Genomic DNA, 19,443 nt, shown 5'->3' on the forward strand with positions numbered 1-19,443 from the left:
CCTTACCCTCAACCCAGAACCACACCCACAAACCACCACCATGCCCCCCTCCCCTTGCGCCCGCTGCCACGACCAACGGGCAGTAATCATCCGCCCTAAGAACCGGCAAAAGCTGTGCCGCACGTGCTTCCTACACGTCTTCGAAACCGAAGTCCACGAAACCATCACCTCGACCTCCCTCTTCTACCCTGGCGAACGAGTCGCCATCGGCGCCAGCGGCGGCAAAGACAGCACCGTCCTGGCCGCCGTCCTCAAGACCCTCAACGAACGCTACAACTACGGCCTCGACCTATGCCTCCTCTCCATCGATGAAGGCATCAAGGGTTACCGCGACGACAGTCTCGAGACCGTGAAACGCAACGCCCAACAATACAACATGCCACTCGTAATCGTCAGCTACGGCGACCTATACGGCTGGACCATGGACCAGGTCGTAGCGCAGGTCGGCAAAAAGGGAAATTGCACATACTGCGGGGTATTTCGGCGGCAGGCGCTGGATCGCGGGGCCGCGAAGCTGGGCATTAAGCATGTGGTGACAGGTCATAATGCGGATGATGTGGCGGAGACGGTGATGATGAATCTGCTGAGAGGAGATTTACCGCGCTTGTCGAGGGGTACGAGTATTGTGACGGGGTCCGCGGCTAGTGATATCAAGAGGAGTAAGCCGTTGAAGTATGCTTACGAGAAGGAGATTGTGCTGTATGCGCATCATCGCCAGTTGGATTATTTCTCCACGGAGTGTATTTACTCGCCGGAGGCGTTTCGGGGCAGTGCGAGGACGTTGATCAAGGATTTGGAGAAGATTAGGCCGTCTTCGATTTTGGATATCGTTAAGTCTGGGGAGGATATGGCGCTTTTGGTGCCTGCTGAGGTTAGGGGGAAGGGAGGTGAGGATGAAGAGGGTGGCGGTGGTGGTGGGTGTGGAAGTCAGAATGGGAGGACGAGAGGTGGGGAGATGGCGGAGATGGAAAGGAAGTTGAAGGAGGATGAGGCTGCCAAGGATAGGGAGATGGAGATTACTTCTGATAGCGTGCCTAAGAAGCAGCAGCAGTCAGAGCAGGTGCAGACGCCGGCACAGAAGAAGGTCAAGTCGCAGGTACTGGGGACGTGTGAGCGCTGCGGGTATATCTCCAGTCAGCGCGTGTGCAAGGCTTGTACTCTGCTGGAGGGATTGAATAAGAATCGGCCCAAGACGGCGATTGAGATGGAAGTTGGTTTGGAAGATGAGGAGGGCAGCTCGACGTTGCGCAGGCAGATGGAGAAGGTTGAGCTGGGGGGTGTTTGAAGATATATAGTTATGCCCGTTATACATATACCCATGATACAGAGTTATATTATTGTAGAAGCAAAGTTCAGCTTCAGCCACCAGACTGGTTACTAAAGTTCTTTACTATAATTGTAAATAAAAAGAACAACCTGAAAGAGGATTACTACCAGTACCAATCACTGAAACGCACTTCATCATCATCTCACTACTACTAACATAATACATCCGTCCCATGGGACTATACTAGCCTACCTACCAGTACATGCCAGCCATATCTATACACCAGCCCATTCAATCAGAGAAAACACGTTCATAGTAATAAATTCAATATGAACTCTACAACACAGAACCTCCTCAACCCTCTCAACAACCCCTCCAAAAAGAACACTTAAATCAATCATCACAGTTATCTATAATACAACCCTCCTCCCAAACATATCATACATACAAAATATCATACAAACCCCCCCAATTCCAAGCACAAAAGCCACAAATGAACCACAAATTCAGAGATAAATATACACCCAAAACTCCACCCATGACTTATTTTATCCCATCCTCTACCCTCCATCCATCCACCTATCCACAAATCCCCACCCCAAGCCTCATCTCTATTCCCCCAAACACCCCCAAAAAATCAGTTCATTCATCCTTCTCCTTCCCCGCCTCAACAGGCAAATCCCACCCGACCCGTCTAGCCGTCAACCGAATCCTCTCCTCCTCATCGAGGGTAGTACCGGGGTTATATCTCTCGACGAGCTCGGCATACACGCGCTGGGCTTTAGCGTAGATAGCGAACTGGTTTGCCTGGTCGAGACGATGTTGGCGGAGGGATTCTTGTGCGTCTGCGTCCACAACACCCTGTTGGCTGTTGTTGTTGTTGCTGATGTACATGTCGCGGAGGCGGTGTTGGAGAGGAGTGGGAGTGGAGAGGGTCCGGCGGGGGAGTTCGCGGAGGAGGGCGCGGTAGGTTGTGGTTGTTTTCGCGGCTGTGGACATTTTGATTCTTTTTTCCCTTTGGGATGGAGGAGGTGTTTGGTTTAGTTGGGTGGTATAGGTTTGGTGGTGGATTTGATGGTGGGTGTGGATGGATGGCTACGGATAAGTTTACGGAGGATGCGGTGTATATCACGTGATTTCACATTTCTTTCTCTCTAAGTTTGTAGCAAAGATATGGATGGGGTTTGTGTGTAGTAGAAAACTACATTATGTACATCATCATCAATCAAATGACGATCATCATTCATTGTACTCGTCAGCTTGGTGGTTGCTGTTGCTGTTGCAGACTCTGCTGCAACTAGTCATAACTCTCCCTCTCTCTCGTCTCTCACGACCGTAACCAGCCGAACTTCTTGCGTCCGGTGTCGCCGCCTGCCGAGGGTTCGACTTGCATACTGCGCGAATACAAGTCCTGATGATTGTCAGCATCATAGAAATGGTATGGTTATGGTGGAAAGAGGAAGATAGCGTACCTCGTCATCCCCCGACAGCTTAATCTCTAATATCAACCGTTCTACCTCCTCGTACTTGGACATATGCGGATACGGTGTCTTCTGGCTGCGCTGGATTCCCAGAACCACCTCTCCCATTACCTCGAACTTGCGCCAGTTGATGCGGTTCTTGTTGTCGCCCACAAACGTCTTGTTGCCCTCCTCCGCTGACACCAGATCGCGTCGGTGCAACGGCAGGAACGGGATGCGCTCCGCAAAGGAATTGTCCCATGCGAGACGATATGCAAAATGACTCTTCTGTGTCCCCATGAGGATGACCAGCCTCATGAAGTCTTTTTGTGTCTGCACCGGGACCAGGTCCCGTGTCTGGGACAGTCGGTGCACCGGGGTTCCGTTGATGCCGGCGATCACGGCCCCGAGAGAATTGTAGTTGTTAAGTCGGCGGAGTTTCTGCGGCTGTCAGAAAATATCTCGGCTTGGTTCTCATGAATCAGACTTACCAATGCTATGTTCATGAATTTCTCAAGCGCCTTGGCCCGATGCTTCGGCTTGTCCCGAAGTAGGATCACGCTAGCTACGAAGAATGCGACATGGTTGAATTGCTTGATCATCCGGTTGACGTGCTTCAAGCTCAAAATCTTATCCTTCTCCACGCCGGAGATGCTGACATGTCGCACAAGGTCTCGCGGTCGGAAAGAATTGAACATGATCCAGTCCATGCGCGTCAGCTCCCGTGCGAAATCCTCATCCGGGATCTCCATCAGCTGGCGCCATTGAATTTTCGTTAGCGGGATGCGTGGCGTGAGATCCAGATTATGCGCCTCCCGTTGCGCAGCTTCGGTACTCAGGAATGTGAACGACTGGCTGGCGATGGTCCCGGGCTTTTCGGAGGTAAATGAATTCGACATCGACCCCGACAGTCTCGACGCAGGCTCGGCTGCACCTTCGCTAAGGTCCAAAGCGCTCATGTTGTAAATAGGGTCCTCTTCCTCTTCCTCGCCTTCATCGCCAAGCGGCGGCGCCCCAAGGAAAATTGATGGTGAGCTGCGCCCGGAAAACTGGAACGGGGGGTCGGCAGTGTCAGGTTCTTCCATGTCGCCATCCCTATACGGCCATCCGATATTATCGTCATCTGCATTCCCCTCCAGATACGATCCGATCTCCTTGGCGGCAAACATGTAAAAGTGGCTCTTCTCCAGCGTCGTGACGAAATCGGTGATTCGCTTGCGAGTCTTCGGGTACGCCAAGTCGCCCGGATATTCAGAAACCCACTGCGCCATCACTCCCAGCAGCCTCAGCTGAACTGCGATGCGGTCGAGCTGGTCGGTCATGTCGTTCTCATTCCGTTCGAATCGGTTAATCAGAGCATTCAGCAAGGTGCACGGCGCGGCGAATTTGCGATAGAGACACAAAAAGATAGACGCGAACTTCGAATCTTGCTTTGACATCGGTTGTGCGACCAGACGATCTACTAGCTCGTCAAAGGTGAAGCCTGCATCATTCGATGAGCTCTCGCTAGGCGTCTGGTCCTTGCTTCCCGGGCTCGACGGAGCACTCCGGGGCCCATCGTAGTCCTCCCCCATCTCTAGAAAATTGCTGAACGCATCTGACCCGCCGCTGTTGCGCCAGGCCGTATGAAGTCGATGTTGTCGGTTGAGATCCTTACTTGGTGACGACTCCCCGGATACAGACTGTTTGCGCGAGGCCAACCGGGACCCCGAAGGAGGCGTATGCGGTCGCACCGGATGCGAGTTGCTCCGGGCGTAACGAAAGGCCTGGCCATTGGAAGCCAGGTTGGCAGAGGTGGCCGGGTCGGTGGGTTGCCGGTCTACACCGTACCCATCGACAGCTGGTTCAAGAGGTCCTGTGATTGGGCCGCCTGCGGCTCCGGATAATACAGCGGTGGGGGTCTCTGAGTTGGTGCGGCTGTGATGCCAGTCTGGGGTGGCGGATGAGTTGGAGGGGAAATCGATGAAGTCTAAAAGAGGAGCCGTTAGCATCCACGTGTGAACCAGACCAGCGGGAAAATAACGGCCACAGGAATTGGGTGGTCCAGCTGCGGTCCAGCTGCTCTTGCGCTGGACCCGAGCTGGACCCGAGGGATCGGCGGGTCCTGAAAACCACTGCACCACGAGATACGCGAACGCTAAACGCACGCCGCGCCGCAAACTAGCGCGAAACCCAGTGGGCCATCACTCTAAGGGATGGGCTATAGCCGGGGGGCGACGCAATGCGTTGGGTGATGCGAGCAGACAGATGGCCACCGAGACAGTGGACCGTTCCGCCCTGTTCTTTGGCTTTCCTCGCCTCTCGCGTATCCACATGGCAATCGCATAGGTCAGCTTGTCCACTTACCATATTTACGGTTGATCACAGAGCGCAGAACTAAGGCAATGCACATCTTCTGCGACCGTGGTGAGTCAGGTGAGGTCCGGTGGATTTCATAGCCACCCAATATTGGCTCCACAGGGCTGTCAGGGGGTTGTATGTCGCATTTGCTGGCCACCAGCGTAAAGGGTATGTCAGAAGCGGTTAAGGAGTCTGCAGTCCATCAGCCCACATCCTAGAGTTGAATTGCGCAGCGACCCCGGCCGCTGCAGAACCGGCAATGCGACCAACCTAGTAGTTCGGTAAATTCAGGGAAACTGGCCGGTTGAGTCATATCCAGTAGAACCAGCACCCCATCCACTGTAGGAGGCGAGTCGCTACCCAGTAAGGGCCAGTTGACCTCGCCATTGCTCCCAATCGTAATCTCCAATGTATCTATCTCCATCAGGCGAACCAAGTACACCGTCCCGTCCAGGGACATCTTCTTTGTAGTCGATCGGGAAGTAAGCGGATGCTTCATGTCCAAGGCGGTTTCAATGAATGTCGATTTTCCGACATGGTCAGGACCGACCACCGCGATGCTCACATGGGGAAAACTCGGCTTCGGCGTTGTCTGCGGTACACGCACGGGGGTCAGAAAAACAATGCGCTCGCCAAGGGTCCAATGACATGAGTTTGGATTAGCCATACCTCCTCACGGGTTGATGATGACACCCTATCCCCTCCGGCCGATGGCGGGTTCTCATCCTCCTCCAGAAGTGTCCGGTCGACCTTATTCCCCGATTCCATTGCCGTTCTAGCCGAATCAAGTCGGTATAATCCTCCGACGGGAGCAGAAATCGTTCGACTGGGAAGGCCCGGTCGTTGTGGGAATGGCGCAGCATCGGCTTTATCGCTAGATGCTCGTTCTCTTCGCAAGGGTTGGGAGGCCATGGTGACGATGTGGCTTTACTTTCTTTTTTTTTTTTTTTTCTTCTGCGCGAACGGATGGGCGGTGCTGTGGCGCGAGTAAGGTCCGGTCGAACAAACAAGGTGCGACAGCGCAGGGTCCAACAGCTACGTAAGTGAGTGAGGCGGACACGACAGCTCATCCATTGTCGCTTGGGTGGAAAACGTAGAAAAGGTCCAGGCTTCGTGAGGTTCGCCGCAATCGAAAGATTTCCAAGAGGCTGCTCGAATCAGCTCCGGGGGGGGGGTTAATGTTCCCCTTTTATCTTCGATTGTTTGTGGTGGTCAAATTTCGATGATGATTAGCTGAGTGGTTATTTTTTATGGTCGTCTGCCTCGTTTTTCTTCTTTCTTTTCTTTTTCTCCGTCTTTCCTTTTCCTGCTTTTTCTCGACTATCGTGGATCTCGTCGGCTGAGGCAGGTTACCGGAGCTGGACACAGGTAGAACCCAAGTTAGCAACAGAAACAACAATGGTACCGGCAAGAGGGTCGCACAAGTCTTACGAGAACTCGTCCGGGTTGGCAAATCGACCAGGGGGCAGTAAGAGCTATGAGTGGCAGCGAAGAAACAGAGGGGGTGTCAAGGAGAGAGCAGCTTGAGGGAGTGCCGCCAGTTGCAGGCGGGAAGATGTCACTCGACCGAAAAATTGAGCCCCCAAAGAGTCAGTCAGAAGTTGGGGCAGTTTTGGGGTGGAGGCTGCGGGCGGGGAGATTTTGGAAAGTAAGTCTGGTTTGGTTTTAACCCTCTCTCTCTCTCTCTCCAACGGCAGGATGATTATTATTACAATTATTATGGTTATGCTTTTTGTGTTTTGAAATTCTTATTATTAGAAACACCGGGGCACTTCTATGGGTCAATCCGGCAGAATCCCTAGCGGAGCAACACAATGGCAGGACATCCCAGGCCAACTGGGGGGAGGATTGTGATCTTACTAAAATCGGTCGTGTTCACCACCGGATGGACCTTGTGTGTCCCGCCGCCGCCTTTCTCTCCTCACGCTTTCCCTTCCTCCTCTTCCTCCCCAAACTCTCCGGCCAACGATCCAGAACCCCAATCCGCTTCTACTTGTCAGCAAGGGAGTCGGCCGTCCCAAAGCTAACTCAACTAAGCAGCGCGGCAAGTTACTTTGCATTCAACAAATCGCAACGCGTTCAATTCAATTCACCCAGTTGATTGTTTCCCAGAGTGTCTCCAAGCATACAGTAACATCACAGGCAAACGGTCCATGTCTCTCTCCTCCCCGGAATTTCCCATTGACATGAGCGGGCGGAGGTGCTCGGGACGAATAACATCGCAGTTCGTCAAAACTTAGCCAGTGTTCCAAGACGGGGAGATCGGTAACTAGCTCAAGTAGTCTGAAAGCCTTTACGAATCACAACAAGGCAAATCCTAAGGTTAAGGCCAATTGCTCAAATCCCCGTTGTTCGGGCATCTCGTTGGTAGACATGAGATGTGATGAGGCACGGTGATGGACGATTGGCGGCATTTGGAGGAATCCTTTCGAACGGGTCACATTTCCCCGCCATTTCCCCCCCTCATGGGGCGTGGAGAGATAGTACGGAGTAGACAGATAGCATGCATTGCCTAGGTTGAAAGGCTCTCATGAAGATCTGCGACGTTGAGGTCGCTCGCTTCAGTTCGGCTGGGGATGCAGGTGGATGATTTAACCCAAACCATTCTCATGCTTCCGCCATGGACAACGGACCCCCCAATCTTGCCATGCTGTAAGTCAAACTCTGAAACATGGCTTGACCAGGTTTCGATGCACATAGCGACTGCTACTGGTTTCAATGCTTGGTCCACGATGGCGCCGTCCTCGTTCGTTCTTTGGCCCCTGAGTTGGTTTTGACTTTAGTCACATGTTAGCATAAGAGTTACTTACAGATGATCTCTTGCCGGGCATCATTGCCAGTAGGCCTGTCTGGATACTAGATGGGGTAGTTGGTGGAGTATACACTAAAAGTCTTATGCTACATGCTGCACGATGACATCTCTGTCTTCCGTTGGAGACTTTCAGTAACTGTTGAGATAGATGTTTCGGTGCCTTAGGCCTTAAAGTGGCCAACTCCGTCACATTCAACATCGCACTATTTAAATTATGATATGTCGATGTCAGCATCAACTTGGATGGTTTTGATCTCTCAAGTCTACTTTGTTGCATTGTTAACCCCTTCAAAGGTACACAGGTCAGATGGCATAACACAGTCTGGCTTAGGTACATCTTAGACTCTTTGGCTTCTCGCAGGAAAATCCGGTTCATGCACCTCATGCTTACATGGCGTTGTGCAGATGGGTGGCATGCACACTTGCGGGAACCTGAAGACACGTCGGAGACTCGGTGATACTGTTGAAACTTGATGGCGGTGTATGCTGTGAAGCCATGCAAAAGTACCGAGCTTTCAGCTAGACCGCATATTGGGAAAGTGAACGCTGTTTGGCCTGCCACACCTCTCTGTCCAGGCTCGAAAAATGCCGACAGCAGACAGCTAATAGTTACTACTCTGTATTGGGTAAATTTCATTTGTGCCTGGTAGTATCATGTCTTCCGAATGATGGATCAACCGCGGTCGGTGATAGTTGTGGTTGAGCGAGTTAACGGACTACTATATATTTTCATATGCATCCTCGGAATGTACTTGAACATCCGTCTTTCAGTTATCACTGAGGCCTTATCAACCTTCCTCATCCTCATGACTCCCGGACCGCACTAGCATGCAAATACACACATCCTCGGCAGATTTCATCGTAGAGTGCGCAACCGGGAAGTACCCAGGCATGAATGCCGGCAGCGTTGGGTCCTGCGAAGTCGCAACTATTATGGGGTCCCTTACATGCCCTCGTGGGGAAGCTCATTACCAGTGACCAGGGACGTGAAGCGCACGAACCCCTCCGCTTTCTTCCCAGTCTCCAGACCCTCCTCGCATCTTTCCCGTAGCTTCCTCACCCTTCCCACTCCTCGGTTGAAGCCCTTCTCACGGGTCCACGGTCCGTTATGACGGTGTGGTCCTTTGCCTCTCCCATGGTGTCGACCCCGACCTCCAAAGCGCTGAGTCTCCACCCATGCTTCCTCCAGAGTAGTCTTGTAGATATCGTACAGCTCCTCACGAAGCGAAGGGAACCGATCGAGTAAATCTTTGAGTTCGGCCGAGCTCCCCAGGGATTTAATATCGAGGCCGTTCTGAGCCTTGGGTGCTACCTCGCTAGTCGCATGCTCGTTCAATTCGCTGGGAGGCTGTTGAGCGTCGACGGTTGGACTGGTCGGTTTTGGTGATGGTGCTTTAGGTGCGCAGTAGATTTTATGGGACTGAGTGCATGCCAAGGAGCAACTAGAACAACGACAATTAGCACGGGTATGTTCTTTCCTTCTCAGAGAAATGGATTGAAGCACAAACATACCTCATGAGCCCACATGTTGGGCATCGGTACTTCGAAGGCTCCGAGACGCAAACCTCACAAGTGCCGGGCATTTTATCGCCAGCGTCCCATCCAAACCTTGTGCCAACTGCGCGACAATCAAGCTCTGTAGGACATTGTCTTGCTTCGGCCGGTCGCAAGGGTCGTATGAAGCGAGCGTGATGGCGTGTGGACCAAGGATGGGGTACCTCAAGTCCTACAGAATTGAAGGTTTCTGCAAAGGAAAAGTGATGATAAAAGAATGACAGCCGATAAGGAACCGTCAGGGACGATCGTCTAGCGGACCGAAAAAAGAAACAAACTCAGCCCAATAATGGGGGCTCACGTGAAGTGGCGCGGTCCATGACGACAATCGATCCCCATCCTCTTCTCAGATACGTATCTACTAGTACCTGGAATACCTATAAGTGCCTCGCTAGATTTCCTCGTCAATTATTCGTCGTACGGGATTACTGATGCGGTCTTGACAATGCTACGAAAGCCCGAATGATCATAGTCATCTTCCTACAGCGAGCGGTTCTCCGTCTGCAGTCTGCCCGCCCTAAATCTTATCAATCGTGGCAGACGGCTTGTGAGACGAAATAATCGGCTATGGGAGGCATTCCTTTTCGATCAACCGGATGCAATACGTGCCGGCGACGAAAGGTCAAGGTAAGCCAATCATGCAAGGCCCGAACAGGCTTGATTGCCCTCGGAGACAGAACAGGAACGGTCATCTAAACTATGACTCTGTGTGTAGTGTGACGAGGCAAAGCCGGAATGCAATCGATGCGTCAAGAATGGCCATATTTGTAACGGCTATGAACGGAAAAGGGTCTTTATCCACAAATCATCCGAGATCATTGATGATGGAGAACTGAAGCTCGCCCGTCGCCCGAAGTCGACCTCCGGGAAGATTCCCGACCGTCAATTAACACGAGTGGAGCCAGGCCTTCCCCGTTTGAATATCAATGCGGAGGTCCGATCACAGTTGCTCGCCTCCTTTGTGGGGGGCTTTCTTCCTTCGTCACGGCATTTGCAAGATGGTAAAGAGTCAAACATCCTCAAAACGCTCCCTGAACTATGTGGGAATAGCCCTCTGCTGGACAGAGCGCTTCTATCGCTTTCTTCTGCTTTTCTTGCGAAACAACACAAGGACGATCGGTTACTCGGGTATAGTACGAAGCTCTATAACAATTCGATGGAGATCATGCATGGCAAGATCAAATCCGGCAGAGGCCTGGGCCAAGATGTCCTATATACAACAGTCATTTTCCAATTATATGAAGTCGGTGTTCCTGTCCTCATCACCTTATGCCTTTTCTTCGCGGCTGGCCTAACATTTCACAAAGTTAATCCACTCGTCACCCCCGGGATTCATGGCCTGGATAGCACATGTGCAAGGCAGTAACGCGATCATTAACCAGTGCAGCGTCCGCAAAAAAGAAACTATTGCTGAGAAGTTGTTCCACCGTCAACTTAAATTTGTTACTGTCAGTCTCCTTGGTTTCGGATTAATCATCCAGCTGATCCTCGTAACAGCTGAGTGTTGCTGACATCGAATCGCCCAGTTATGTGATGCGGTAGGGAGACGCAAGGCCGCCACCCTCTATGAAGTTCTGACTACGCAACAACGCTTATCCCAAGGCTCAACGGAACTTGAGCCAATCGATGAACTGACGGACCTTCTGGCTGAGTGCTCTGCTCTCATAGAACACGTAGACATTTTCATCGAGCAACTCCCTGCCAGCCCTAATGGTGATAAGAACGACGGCGAGAAGTTACTGGGTTCTTGCCTATCGCTAGAAGGAAGACTACACCAGACATGTCTCAGGATGCAGGAGAAACTTGGGACGCCGTCGACTGGCCTTCATGACGTTCCCTTACGGGAAGACATGAGAGCACACCTTGCCACCTCTTTATTCCCCGATCCCTTCCAATTCGCCTCCCTGGCCTGCGCTGAATCGCACCTCATCTATTGGGCCACATTGATTATTCTGTACCCGCTAGTTGATGAGCTTCTCGACGTCCTTGGCTATCGCAGAAATGACGTTACACCCTCGCAGTCCTGTGCCACGCATCCCCCAACGAGTGAACAGCGTTCCTTGGACTTGGATGTGGCAACAGATTTCACAGCGCTGGCGGAGCACTATGCAGACGAGATTTGTCGATCCGTTATGTACTGTACACAGTCTGATATGAAAACGCTGGGCGCGCAACACTTGCTTGCCCCTCTCAGCCAATCTGCGCAATTCTTTCAGGTCCACGAAGTAGCGCAAAAATACAGGTGGTGTCAGGGGGTGTTTGTGCTCCTTGACTCGCTAGGTCTGGGAATAGCTCCATTGTTGAAGGACATGGTTTGGCCCCAATACCGCTCCGCTCGTCTACGTCGGTCTTTGTCATCCGTGGGAAAGGTCTCATGATGAGCTTGGCCTGTTCAACGCGATTTCGGTGCCAAGGTGGCAGGTCGCATTTAAGCACGTCGGACTCGCGCTTGGAAGCACGGGAAGTACACCGAGTACATAATGAACAGCTGCCAGCCATCTACCAACATAGATATAACCTAGGATCACCAACCAACATGTTGGTTATTTCATGACTAGGCACAAAGCAGCGAGTCGATGCGAGCAGCAGCAGCTCATTGTTGGTCTTGATGCAGGACAAGGTATTGGGCCGCGAGCGCCATGTCACCACATGTCTGTCTCTACACCACACTCGACCTTGACGCTCACCAGCCAGGAATATTCAGGAAAGGCCGGGTTAACCGCGATAGGTTCACCAAGTAGCAGGCCCAAGCATGTGTGGCCTTTTGCACAACGCAGGTATAACCGAAGCGGAACTCGGCTGAGAGGCATTTTTGTTACACCCATAATATATAGTGTCTAGTACTACGGGCATCTAGGCCCACCAGTCCGATAGTCTACATTACACTGTACGAGTAACAAGCAGAAGAATGAATGCCGAACAATTCCTGGGGCAGCGATGTCAAACTGCCGGCAGTTGATTGGTGGATTCCGCTCTTCATTTGTCAGCATTCTTCTGTCGGGAAGATCACGTGCCATCACATTGCGTCAGAGGGATTCGAGTTTCCCATCGGCATTTCTAGTCGCTTTTCTTCTGAACAGGAACGAGTCTGATACCTGCCACTCTCCCCTCTTGTCATCACAGCGTCAATATGTCTGTCAGTTCAGCGTCTGGAAACATGATTAGGCGCACTCTCTTCAGCGTCAGATTGACTACGCAGCAACTGAACGCTGCGGAGTGCTCCTCCCGGATCGCCAAACCCGCGGTGTTCGGATCATACAGGAATGTCCACCGTTCGGCACGAGTGCCTGCTATCACCGCCTCAGAGGCTCGTCGCCGGCCGACCTTGAAGCCTCACCAGCACTCGCTCGTGCAGGCTCGCGTAAATGGACCTTCGCCGTCCAGCAAGCGCACGATATTCATTCAGACAGAAAACACCCCGAACCCTGATGTAAGGCTTCCCGTGGCACACCAGCACGAAGATCCCAATGAAAGAACAAGCATCTGACCCTTGTATGCGGAACCCAACAGGCATTGAAGTTCATCCCTAACCACCGTGTCCTCCCCGAGAATTTCCCGACCACTTTCCTCGAATACCTGTCCCCCCGCTCTACCCTCGCTCCTCCGCACCCCTCTCCCTTGGCAGCAAGCCTGCTCAATGTCGACGGTGTCACCTCTGTATTTTACGGGCCTGACTTCATCACCGTAACCAAGGCGACCGACTCCAACTGGGCGCACATCAAGCCCGAGATCTTCAGTCTCATCACTCAGGCCGTGACTTCGGGCGAGGCGATCGTGAACACCGTTGCCAAGACTGGTGAGAGTGGCCAGGAAGGTGGCGAGTCGGAGTCTTTGGCCTACGAGGAAGAAGAAGACGAGGTGATTGGCATGATCAAGGAGCTTTTGGACACAAGGATCCGGCCTGCCATTCAGGAAGACGGTGGCGACATTGAGTTCCGCGGCTTTGAGAACGGTATTGTCTTGTTGAAGCTGCGCGGTGCTTGCCGGACCTGCGATTCGAGTACCGTGACGCTGCGTAACGGTATTGAGTCCATGCTCATGCACTATGTGAGTATCACACTACCTGCATGCATATTGAAAATAGAGTTTGACTGATTGTGTGTCTTTTGCCTACAGATCGAAGAAGTCCAAGGAGTCGAGCAAGTGCTAGACCAAGAAGAGGAGATATCGATGCACGAGTTCGCCAGATTCGAGGAAAAGCTGCGCCAGCAGAAGGGTGCTGCCGCTACTGCCTCGACGGGCGGCAAGGGAACGTTGGATTCGGCCCCTTGAACACCCTCCTATTTCACCTACTATTTTTAATCACTTCTATTTCATGTGTATTGTATTCTGACGTCGGATATACTACCATCTGGGTTACGGTCCATAGAAAGCTTTGCCAGACAATGCTCAATCTCCCCTTTATCAGTATACCACTCAAGCAAGAATATCCGTAATGCTTGTGCAGAAAACGCAGGCCCTAATCATTCTCAATATTGATGTATTCCAATGACCCACTCACTACCTCAAACACCTTCCCCCCTAACCCTGGAAGTCCGAGACACCACTGCAGGGAAAGGGAAAGACCTCAACCGAGCCGAGGATATCACATTCACACACACACTCCGTACAAACTACCGAAATCCACTCTGCATCTGTGCGTAGCCCAGCCCACAACAGGTTTGTGTGCGTGCGCGCGACAAACCTAACTAACTAACCTACCAACCCACCAGACTATACACTAGTTACATACTAAGTGTAACACTAACAGTGGAACTGGACTGCTCGTAGTAGCGGTAGAGATTATCGGCTCGGGGAGATCGGGATATGGGGACAGGATTTTAGCTTCAACTTGTTTGGTTCTGTTTGGGTAGTTTATTCGGACTTGGTGATTCGGATCAGATGGGGTTTATGTTGAAGGGGGGGATGTTAGTGGGGATTAGGGGGGAGGGTTGTTGAGGGTGTATATGGTTGGTTTTGTTGGTAGAATGGTAGGATAGTATGAGGACTGAGTAGTTAGTAATACAGGGAAATATTGACTCTAGTTAATAGATACCATGTATATCTAAAATAGAAATGGCAGCAAATGGTCCCGGTGTCAAGTATTGGAATTGATGGTATACCAGAAATGTTTATAGGACTCGTAGGGAAGAAAAAAAAAAATGCAGACTCCCCAATCTATATATATATCAAAGGTACCATTTCAGTTAGTAGCAGCTCATTACTCACCTGGACCGTTATGTTCTTGATGCACTGTCACCACGAATGGCCAATCTCATCCTCCGGTCAAGTATAGTCTACAATATACTCCTCACAGCCCTTCTCGTTAGGCTATAGCAGATCATGTATGCTTGAGCAGTGCGTATACTTTTCCTCCGAGATTTTCAAACTCGGGCTATATCCCGAGATCGGTCCGAAACGCGTCATAGATACTTATATAAGATGTATCAAGGTCCGCGTCTAAGAATGATGCCGACTAAGCATACTAGGCTACAATTATTTCGGGAAGGCTTGTTGGTGGCTTAGTAGAAGATCGATGGGCTGACTGGTCGTGTGGTACAGACAAACTTTCTGAAACGGATGAATGTATTGCATGTAGGAATCAGTCAGGTTGCGGATGTATGATACTTGGTGAGGGAACTTCTACAAGAAGAGGTCTGAATGGCAGAATAGCACTGCTAGCAGCTACCTTGCGCTCATTTAGAGAAAGGGCAAGAATAGACAACTATATAAGGGAATGCGAGAATTGTAGTATCACGTGCGGAATGCATGCCGTAAGTGGAAGTAGAGCGTCGGTGGGAAGTGAGATAAGAAAATCCGAATGAAGAAAAAGAAAAGATCAACTTCCAAAAGCATCAGAAAAGAACGATACATGGAAAATGTGTTGGAAGGTAATCTCCAGTCTCCCGGAGGCAAGGGAGCGACCAAGTGATGAGATACAAATCACCTGATACTAGGGACATGAATCAGCCATGATGCTTACTGTCTGTACCCCAGTTCTCTTACTCTTCTACTAAACAGCACAAGTTGGATATGCAAGGTGGTTCAACTGCCTCAGTCTTACGGGAGATGCCACGCAGTCAACCAGACATCTCATGACGGCAGCCTCCCTAGCCCACGCGAGCATAGCACTGCAGGATGTACAGAGTGATGGAAGAAGATTAGATCGGCACTCTTCGGCGAAAGGCATTTCGGACAATATGTCCACCTGGTCAGCAAAACCGAACTGGAATGGGCTGGACTTGCTCTAGGCTCTTCGATAACCCTGGATAAGGAAGAGCTGTCAGGGCCGGACTCCTGACACGACGCAACCTTAATCGAGGCATCTTCCTAGTCCGTTAAGAAAAGACGACACTTATGACAGTTCGGGAGCAGCCAGACAATAGATCCATCCCTCTGGGGTAATATACCATAGTAGGAAACATGTCCAACTTGCACACAATGGAAGGCGACATGTTCTGCTCTTCGGAACCGAGATACGAAGAGCCACGCATCAGTGCCACAGCTAGTGGTGGGGTATGAGGGGGGGGAGAAGATGTTAGTGAACTCCGCTGTGGCTGTAGCCCAATCGGACATGCAGACAAGTCAGATGAGGATATCCCCGAGTCCCGCTAATCATGTTGGTCCCTGTAGCGCAAGTCTAGAGTGATCCGTGGGCCGGGGTTCAAGCCTCATCGCTTACGGGAGAATGGGGTCTATGATTAATGGGGACTGGACCCGGATCTCGTTCCCTGGGAGTGTCGCATCTTACTCGCGAGGTTCAAGAGTAATTTACGATCGGACATTCCATGTGCGGAATCCGAGCGGAATCCGAGTTGACTATTCTGCATATCGGTGTGTATGTGAGAGAGAGAGTGTGTGTGTGTGGTGAAGAAAGTTCAAGGGGGGATGGGGGAGAGCGAAGTTACAATAACAACAATAGCAGAAAATGGCAGGGCAGACGAGACAGAAGAGACAGGGTTGGCTGGCAACCGAACGCGGGAAAGCTCTCTCCGCAATTTCCAACGGAGACGATCCTGCAGAAGGAATGGACTCCATGGCAGGATGAGGTATTGATTGGATCGCCATCCCTTGCCTCCCAGTTAGTTCAGTTCTTCCCCCGCAGTCAGGTGCATGGCTGTTTTTCCTTCTTCTTCTATTGTATTGGAGGGGAGGCTGAAGAGGAGGTGGGGGAAGACAGGGAGATGTTCCCATTCGAGTACTAATCTAGGGAGGAGAAGAAGGAAGAGGAGATATGGGGATGAGCAAGTTCGGTCAGACTAAGACAGAGTCTACTACATACTACTTGCATTTTCTGCAAGACCAATGTATGGAGGGTCATCATTACCTTTTTGCCCATCGTTCAGGTTCAAGGTACGTGCAGCATCCGGGAGGGGAAGAGAGAAGGAGAAGCGAACTAAGGTTGAGGGTGATCGCGTTGATTCGCGTTGGTTTGGACCCGCGGCCAGGATTGCCGTGTAACCTAACGCCAGTATGACGTTAATGAATTCCCAGTGCGGAATGACACAAAGAAACTTACTAGGAAAATTCCATCCATGCATGAAAGAAAATAAAAAGAGAAGAAGAAAAAAAAAATTACTTTGGCACGAGAAACTGTGCCAAGTGAAAAGAGAAGAGCAAAACCATTATGAAATGGAAATTATGGGTATAATATTCTGTGTAGTCAGTGTCCCTTGAATGTTTCCGGAATTTATTAATTTTTTCTTGACTTTTTTGCTATCCCCGCATGGTATACACAGCAACAAGAAGTACAATACCCCTACTCTCCCCTGCTACTCTCGTGGCGTTTCTGCCGTCACTTTCGACTTTGGATAGCTGTGTATGATTGTCGACTAAACATACTATCAGCATACAAACCCTGCCAATAATGTCCTCGTTGGCGGTCGCATGATGACCACCTAACCCTGGGAATTGAGGATTGGATTTCGGGGGTTTCATGGTGCACCGTTGTTTGGAACCGCTGCGGCCGTGAAATCCCTCCAATTCTCCTTCGGGGATTCAACAGGGCTCAGGATAGCCCAACAGCCTGATCCTCCCCGTTCATCCCTCTTTCTGGGTTGCGCCCAAGCTCCTTCAGTGTTCTAGTCTTTCCCCTCCCCTCTCCCCAGCCTCCACAGCCCCATCGCGGGTTGGATCGGGCGATTCCTCAACAAGATTCTAACCCCCAGGTTCTTGAACCCGATAGGGTTTGAACGGCATTGCGTTCCCTCTATCTAGATAGTTGATCTTGTTGAAGGAAGTAGCAGAAGTTTAGTCCATTCTGTACCTGATCTGTCAAAATTAATTTTAGTTGGTTAGCTCCTATAGGCTAATTTCTATCAGGGTAGTATTTGTCTTAGTGGTAGTAGCTCCGTGAGTAGAAGAAGAAATTAAAGAGAAGCCCCGCTTCAGGGTCAACGGGGAAAAGAGGAGAAGAGGGAGGAGAAAAAAAAAAAAAAAAAAAAAGGGGTTGCGAAAGAGGGCAGGCTGAAAGTGAAGAGGGAAGACGGAGAGTTGGTGCGGACAGGAAAATTAAAAAAAAAAAAAAAAAAAAAAGGAAATGGACCAGTCCGCCAGTCGCAAATCCGGCGATGCTCAGAGGGCGACCGGGGCATTTTTGTCTAGGCCAGTCAGAAAGCGCGGAGGATCTTCGACTTGACCTCCAGAGGCCCGCCCGGCCCACTCACGGGCGTTCCATCGACGGCCGACTGGTTCTTGCTGCTCTACTCTCCTCCTTTGCTGCTGGTCGCCTGCTGCCTGTCATACTGCTCCTGCTGCTGCTGTTGCTGTTGCTGCTGCTTGCTGCTACATACGGACTTTCAATCACTACTATGTACAGTAAGAACCCCCTTCCTCAATTTCTTCTTCCCCCCCTCCTCTTGCCCCAGTTTTTTTTATTTCCTGGATTTAATAATATTCTTTTTCCCTTTTCTAAACTCTTCAGGGTAGTCAGATTGAAAGTTGTGCAGGAGTTGAGAGTCTATTACCCCGTCAATCCTCCCCGGTTGTCTCGTTTCTCTCCTCTTCGTCCTTTTTTGTTGTGTTGAAGCACTCGAGAATCCTTTCCCCATCTTGCGGCCTATGGTTCCGTACCGTATCTAGACTCACGTCGATTTTCCTACCCCGCCTTGGAGCGATAAATTGATCGTATGCTCCAGGTACGTAGTCGCCCCCCCTTAGCCGTGGTTAGTGTGGATGGAGGTAAAAGGTACCGGGCCACAATCGTTCACTTGTACTTTGCTTTCACCACGGACTTGAAGGTTGGCACTGCTGGTAAGGACCAGGATAAAAAGAACCACAACCACGACCACTTCCTCCTCTTTCCCTCCAATCCCTTTCTTACCTTCCCCCAAAAAACTAAACTTGCTCGGTCATAGCTCAACCTTTCACACCCTCGACACCAACCTTCAACCCGCGCCACTGCTGCTCGGTGCTCCGACCCGTGGCTCGCTGTTTTCTCCTCCTGGCTCGTCTCGTCCAGTGGCCTGAGGTCGACTTTGAACTAGTCCAGAGCTACCTCCCTTAGCTTGCATTAATATTATCCTCCTACGCAACTTACGACTGTACAACCTTCCCTTCTCCTCTTTCCTCCTACCACCGTGCTAATTCTCGGTCCTGATCATCATCTCTTCTTCTTCTCTTCTCTTTCCCCTTCTTCTCTTCCCTCCTCCTCCTCCATAAACTACTACTTAATTGTCACTCTCACTACTTCCCACTACTATCCTCCCTGTTGCTCCTTGCCGCCTTCCTGTCTCCCTCACTCTTGGCCCACTCTCGATAAGGCTTGCGATCACACCACACCCCATCCCCGGCTGAAGATCGTCATCGGTCAAGCAACGTTGCAGAAGCCACACTGCCACTCCTGTCTGTCTCTGCGACCTGCGCCGCTCTGCGATCCGCACACACACACACACACATACTCTCTCACTCTTTCTTATACGCCCGCGTCCCCCATTCCACCCTTCTTGCGCCGTGACAAGCTCGGCCTTAATAATAAGGGGCCTAACTGTCAACCTAATTCGCTTTGGTCGGGTCGCAGAATAATTTCTGGC

At 51.1% G+C, this 19,443-nt stretch overlaps 6 protein-coding genes across 6 annotated transcripts; 3 read left to right on the forward strand and 3 right to left on the reverse strand.

The window, feature by feature from the left end:
* The first annotated feature begins 1 nt into the window (after position 1).
* BO79DRAFT_234816 (putative PP-loop ATPase superfamily protein) lies at positions 2–1,304 on the forward strand. Its single transcript, XM_025684416.1, has one exon. It carries the CDS (start codon positions 41–43, stop codon positions 1,283–1,285), a length of 1,245 nt encoding a protein of 414 aa, XP_025544804.1. The 5' UTR covers positions 2–40; the 3' UTR covers positions 1,286–1,304.
* A 364-nt stretch (positions 1,305–1,668) lies between these two features.
* Positions 1,669–2,330, reverse strand: BO79DRAFT_186844 (LYR motif-containing protein). The gene has a single exon (XM_025680499.1). The coding sequence runs from the start codon at positions 2,264–2,266 to the stop codon at positions 1,910–1,912; it is 357 nt and encodes a 118-aa protein (XP_025544805.1). The 5' UTR covers positions 2,267–2,330; the 3' UTR covers positions 1,669–1,909.
* A 72-nt stretch (positions 2,331–2,402) lies between these two features.
* BO79DRAFT_242517 (putative Ras guanyl-nucleotide exchange factor RasGEF) lies at positions 2,403–5,982 on the reverse strand (the record flags this gene model as incomplete). Its single annotated transcript, XM_025685217.1, has 6 exons — positions 2,403–2,678; positions 2,740–3,168; positions 3,219–4,696; positions 5,074–5,259; positions 5,338–5,659; positions 5,737–5,982. The coding sequence occupies 6 exons, from the start codon at positions 5,977–5,979 to the stop codon at positions 2,595–2,597; spliced, it is 2,742 nt and encodes a 913-aa protein (XP_025544806.1). The 3' UTR covers positions 2,403–2,594.
* Positions 5,983–8,525: 2,543 nt separating this feature from the next.
* On the reverse strand, positions 8,526–9,652 carry BO79DRAFT_234818 (zinc finger HIT domain-containing protein). The gene is made up of 2 exons (XM_025684417.1): positions 9,392–9,652; positions 8,526–9,321 (listed from the first exon to the last, which is right to left on the reverse strand). Exons 1-2 carry the CDS (start codon positions 9,460–9,462, stop codon positions 8,823–8,825), a joined length of 570 nt encoding a protein of 189 aa, XP_025544807.1. The 5' UTR covers positions 9,463–9,652; the 3' UTR covers positions 8,526–8,822.
* Positions 9,653–10,000: 348 nt separating this feature from the next.
* BO79DRAFT_165095 (Zn(II)2Cys6 transcription factor domain-containing protein) lies at positions 10,001–11,898 on the forward strand (the record flags this gene model as incomplete). Its single annotated transcript, XM_025679236.1, has 4 exons — positions 10,001–10,060; positions 10,149–10,676; positions 10,741–10,881; positions 10,960–11,898. The coding sequence occupies 4 exons, from the start codon at positions 10,001–10,003 to the stop codon at positions 11,809–11,811; spliced, it is 1,581 nt and encodes a 526-aa protein (XP_025544808.1). The 3' UTR covers positions 11,812–11,898.
* Positions 11,899–12,563: 665 nt separating this feature from the next.
* On the forward strand, positions 12,564–13,788 carry BO79DRAFT_234820 (NifU family protein; the record flags this gene model as incomplete). The annotated part of the gene is made up of 3 exons (XM_025684418.1): positions 12,564–12,863; positions 12,944–13,480; positions 13,550–13,788. 3 exons carry the CDS (start codon positions 12,564–12,566, stop codon positions 13,703–13,705), a joined length of 993 nt encoding a protein of 330 aa, XP_025544809.1. The 3' UTR covers positions 13,706–13,788.
* Between the last annotated feature and the right edge of the window lie 5,655 nt (positions 13,789–19,443).

This window comes from Aspergillus costaricaensis (genome assembly GCF_003184835.1).
Source record: "Aspergillus costaricaensis CBS 115574 unplaced genomic scaffold BO79scaffold_2, whole genome shotgun sequence".
Classification (NCBI taxonomy): Eukaryota; Fungi; Ascomycota; class Eurotiomycetes; order Eurotiales; family Aspergillaceae; genus Aspergillus; species Aspergillus costaricensis.

Excerpts from the sequence above, each read along its gene's own strand:
- BO79DRAFT_234816 (XM_025684416.1), top strand. The coding sequence starts at position 41 with ATGCCCCCCTCCCCTTGCGCCCGCTGCCACGACCAACGGGCAGTAATC.
- BO79DRAFT_186844 (XM_025680499.1), bottom strand. The coding sequence starts at position 2,266 with ATGTCCACAGCCGCGAAAACAACCACAACCTACCGCGCCCTCCTCCGC.
- BO79DRAFT_234818 (XM_025684417.1), bottom strand. The coding sequence starts at position 9,462 with ATGCCCGGCACTTGTGAGGTTTGCGTCTCGGAGCCTTCGAAGTACCGA. Across the intron at positions 9,322-9,391 it reads CCAACATGTGGGCTCATGAG|TTGCTCCTTGGCATGCACTC; the intron begins GTATGTTTGTGC and ends TCGTTGTTCTAG.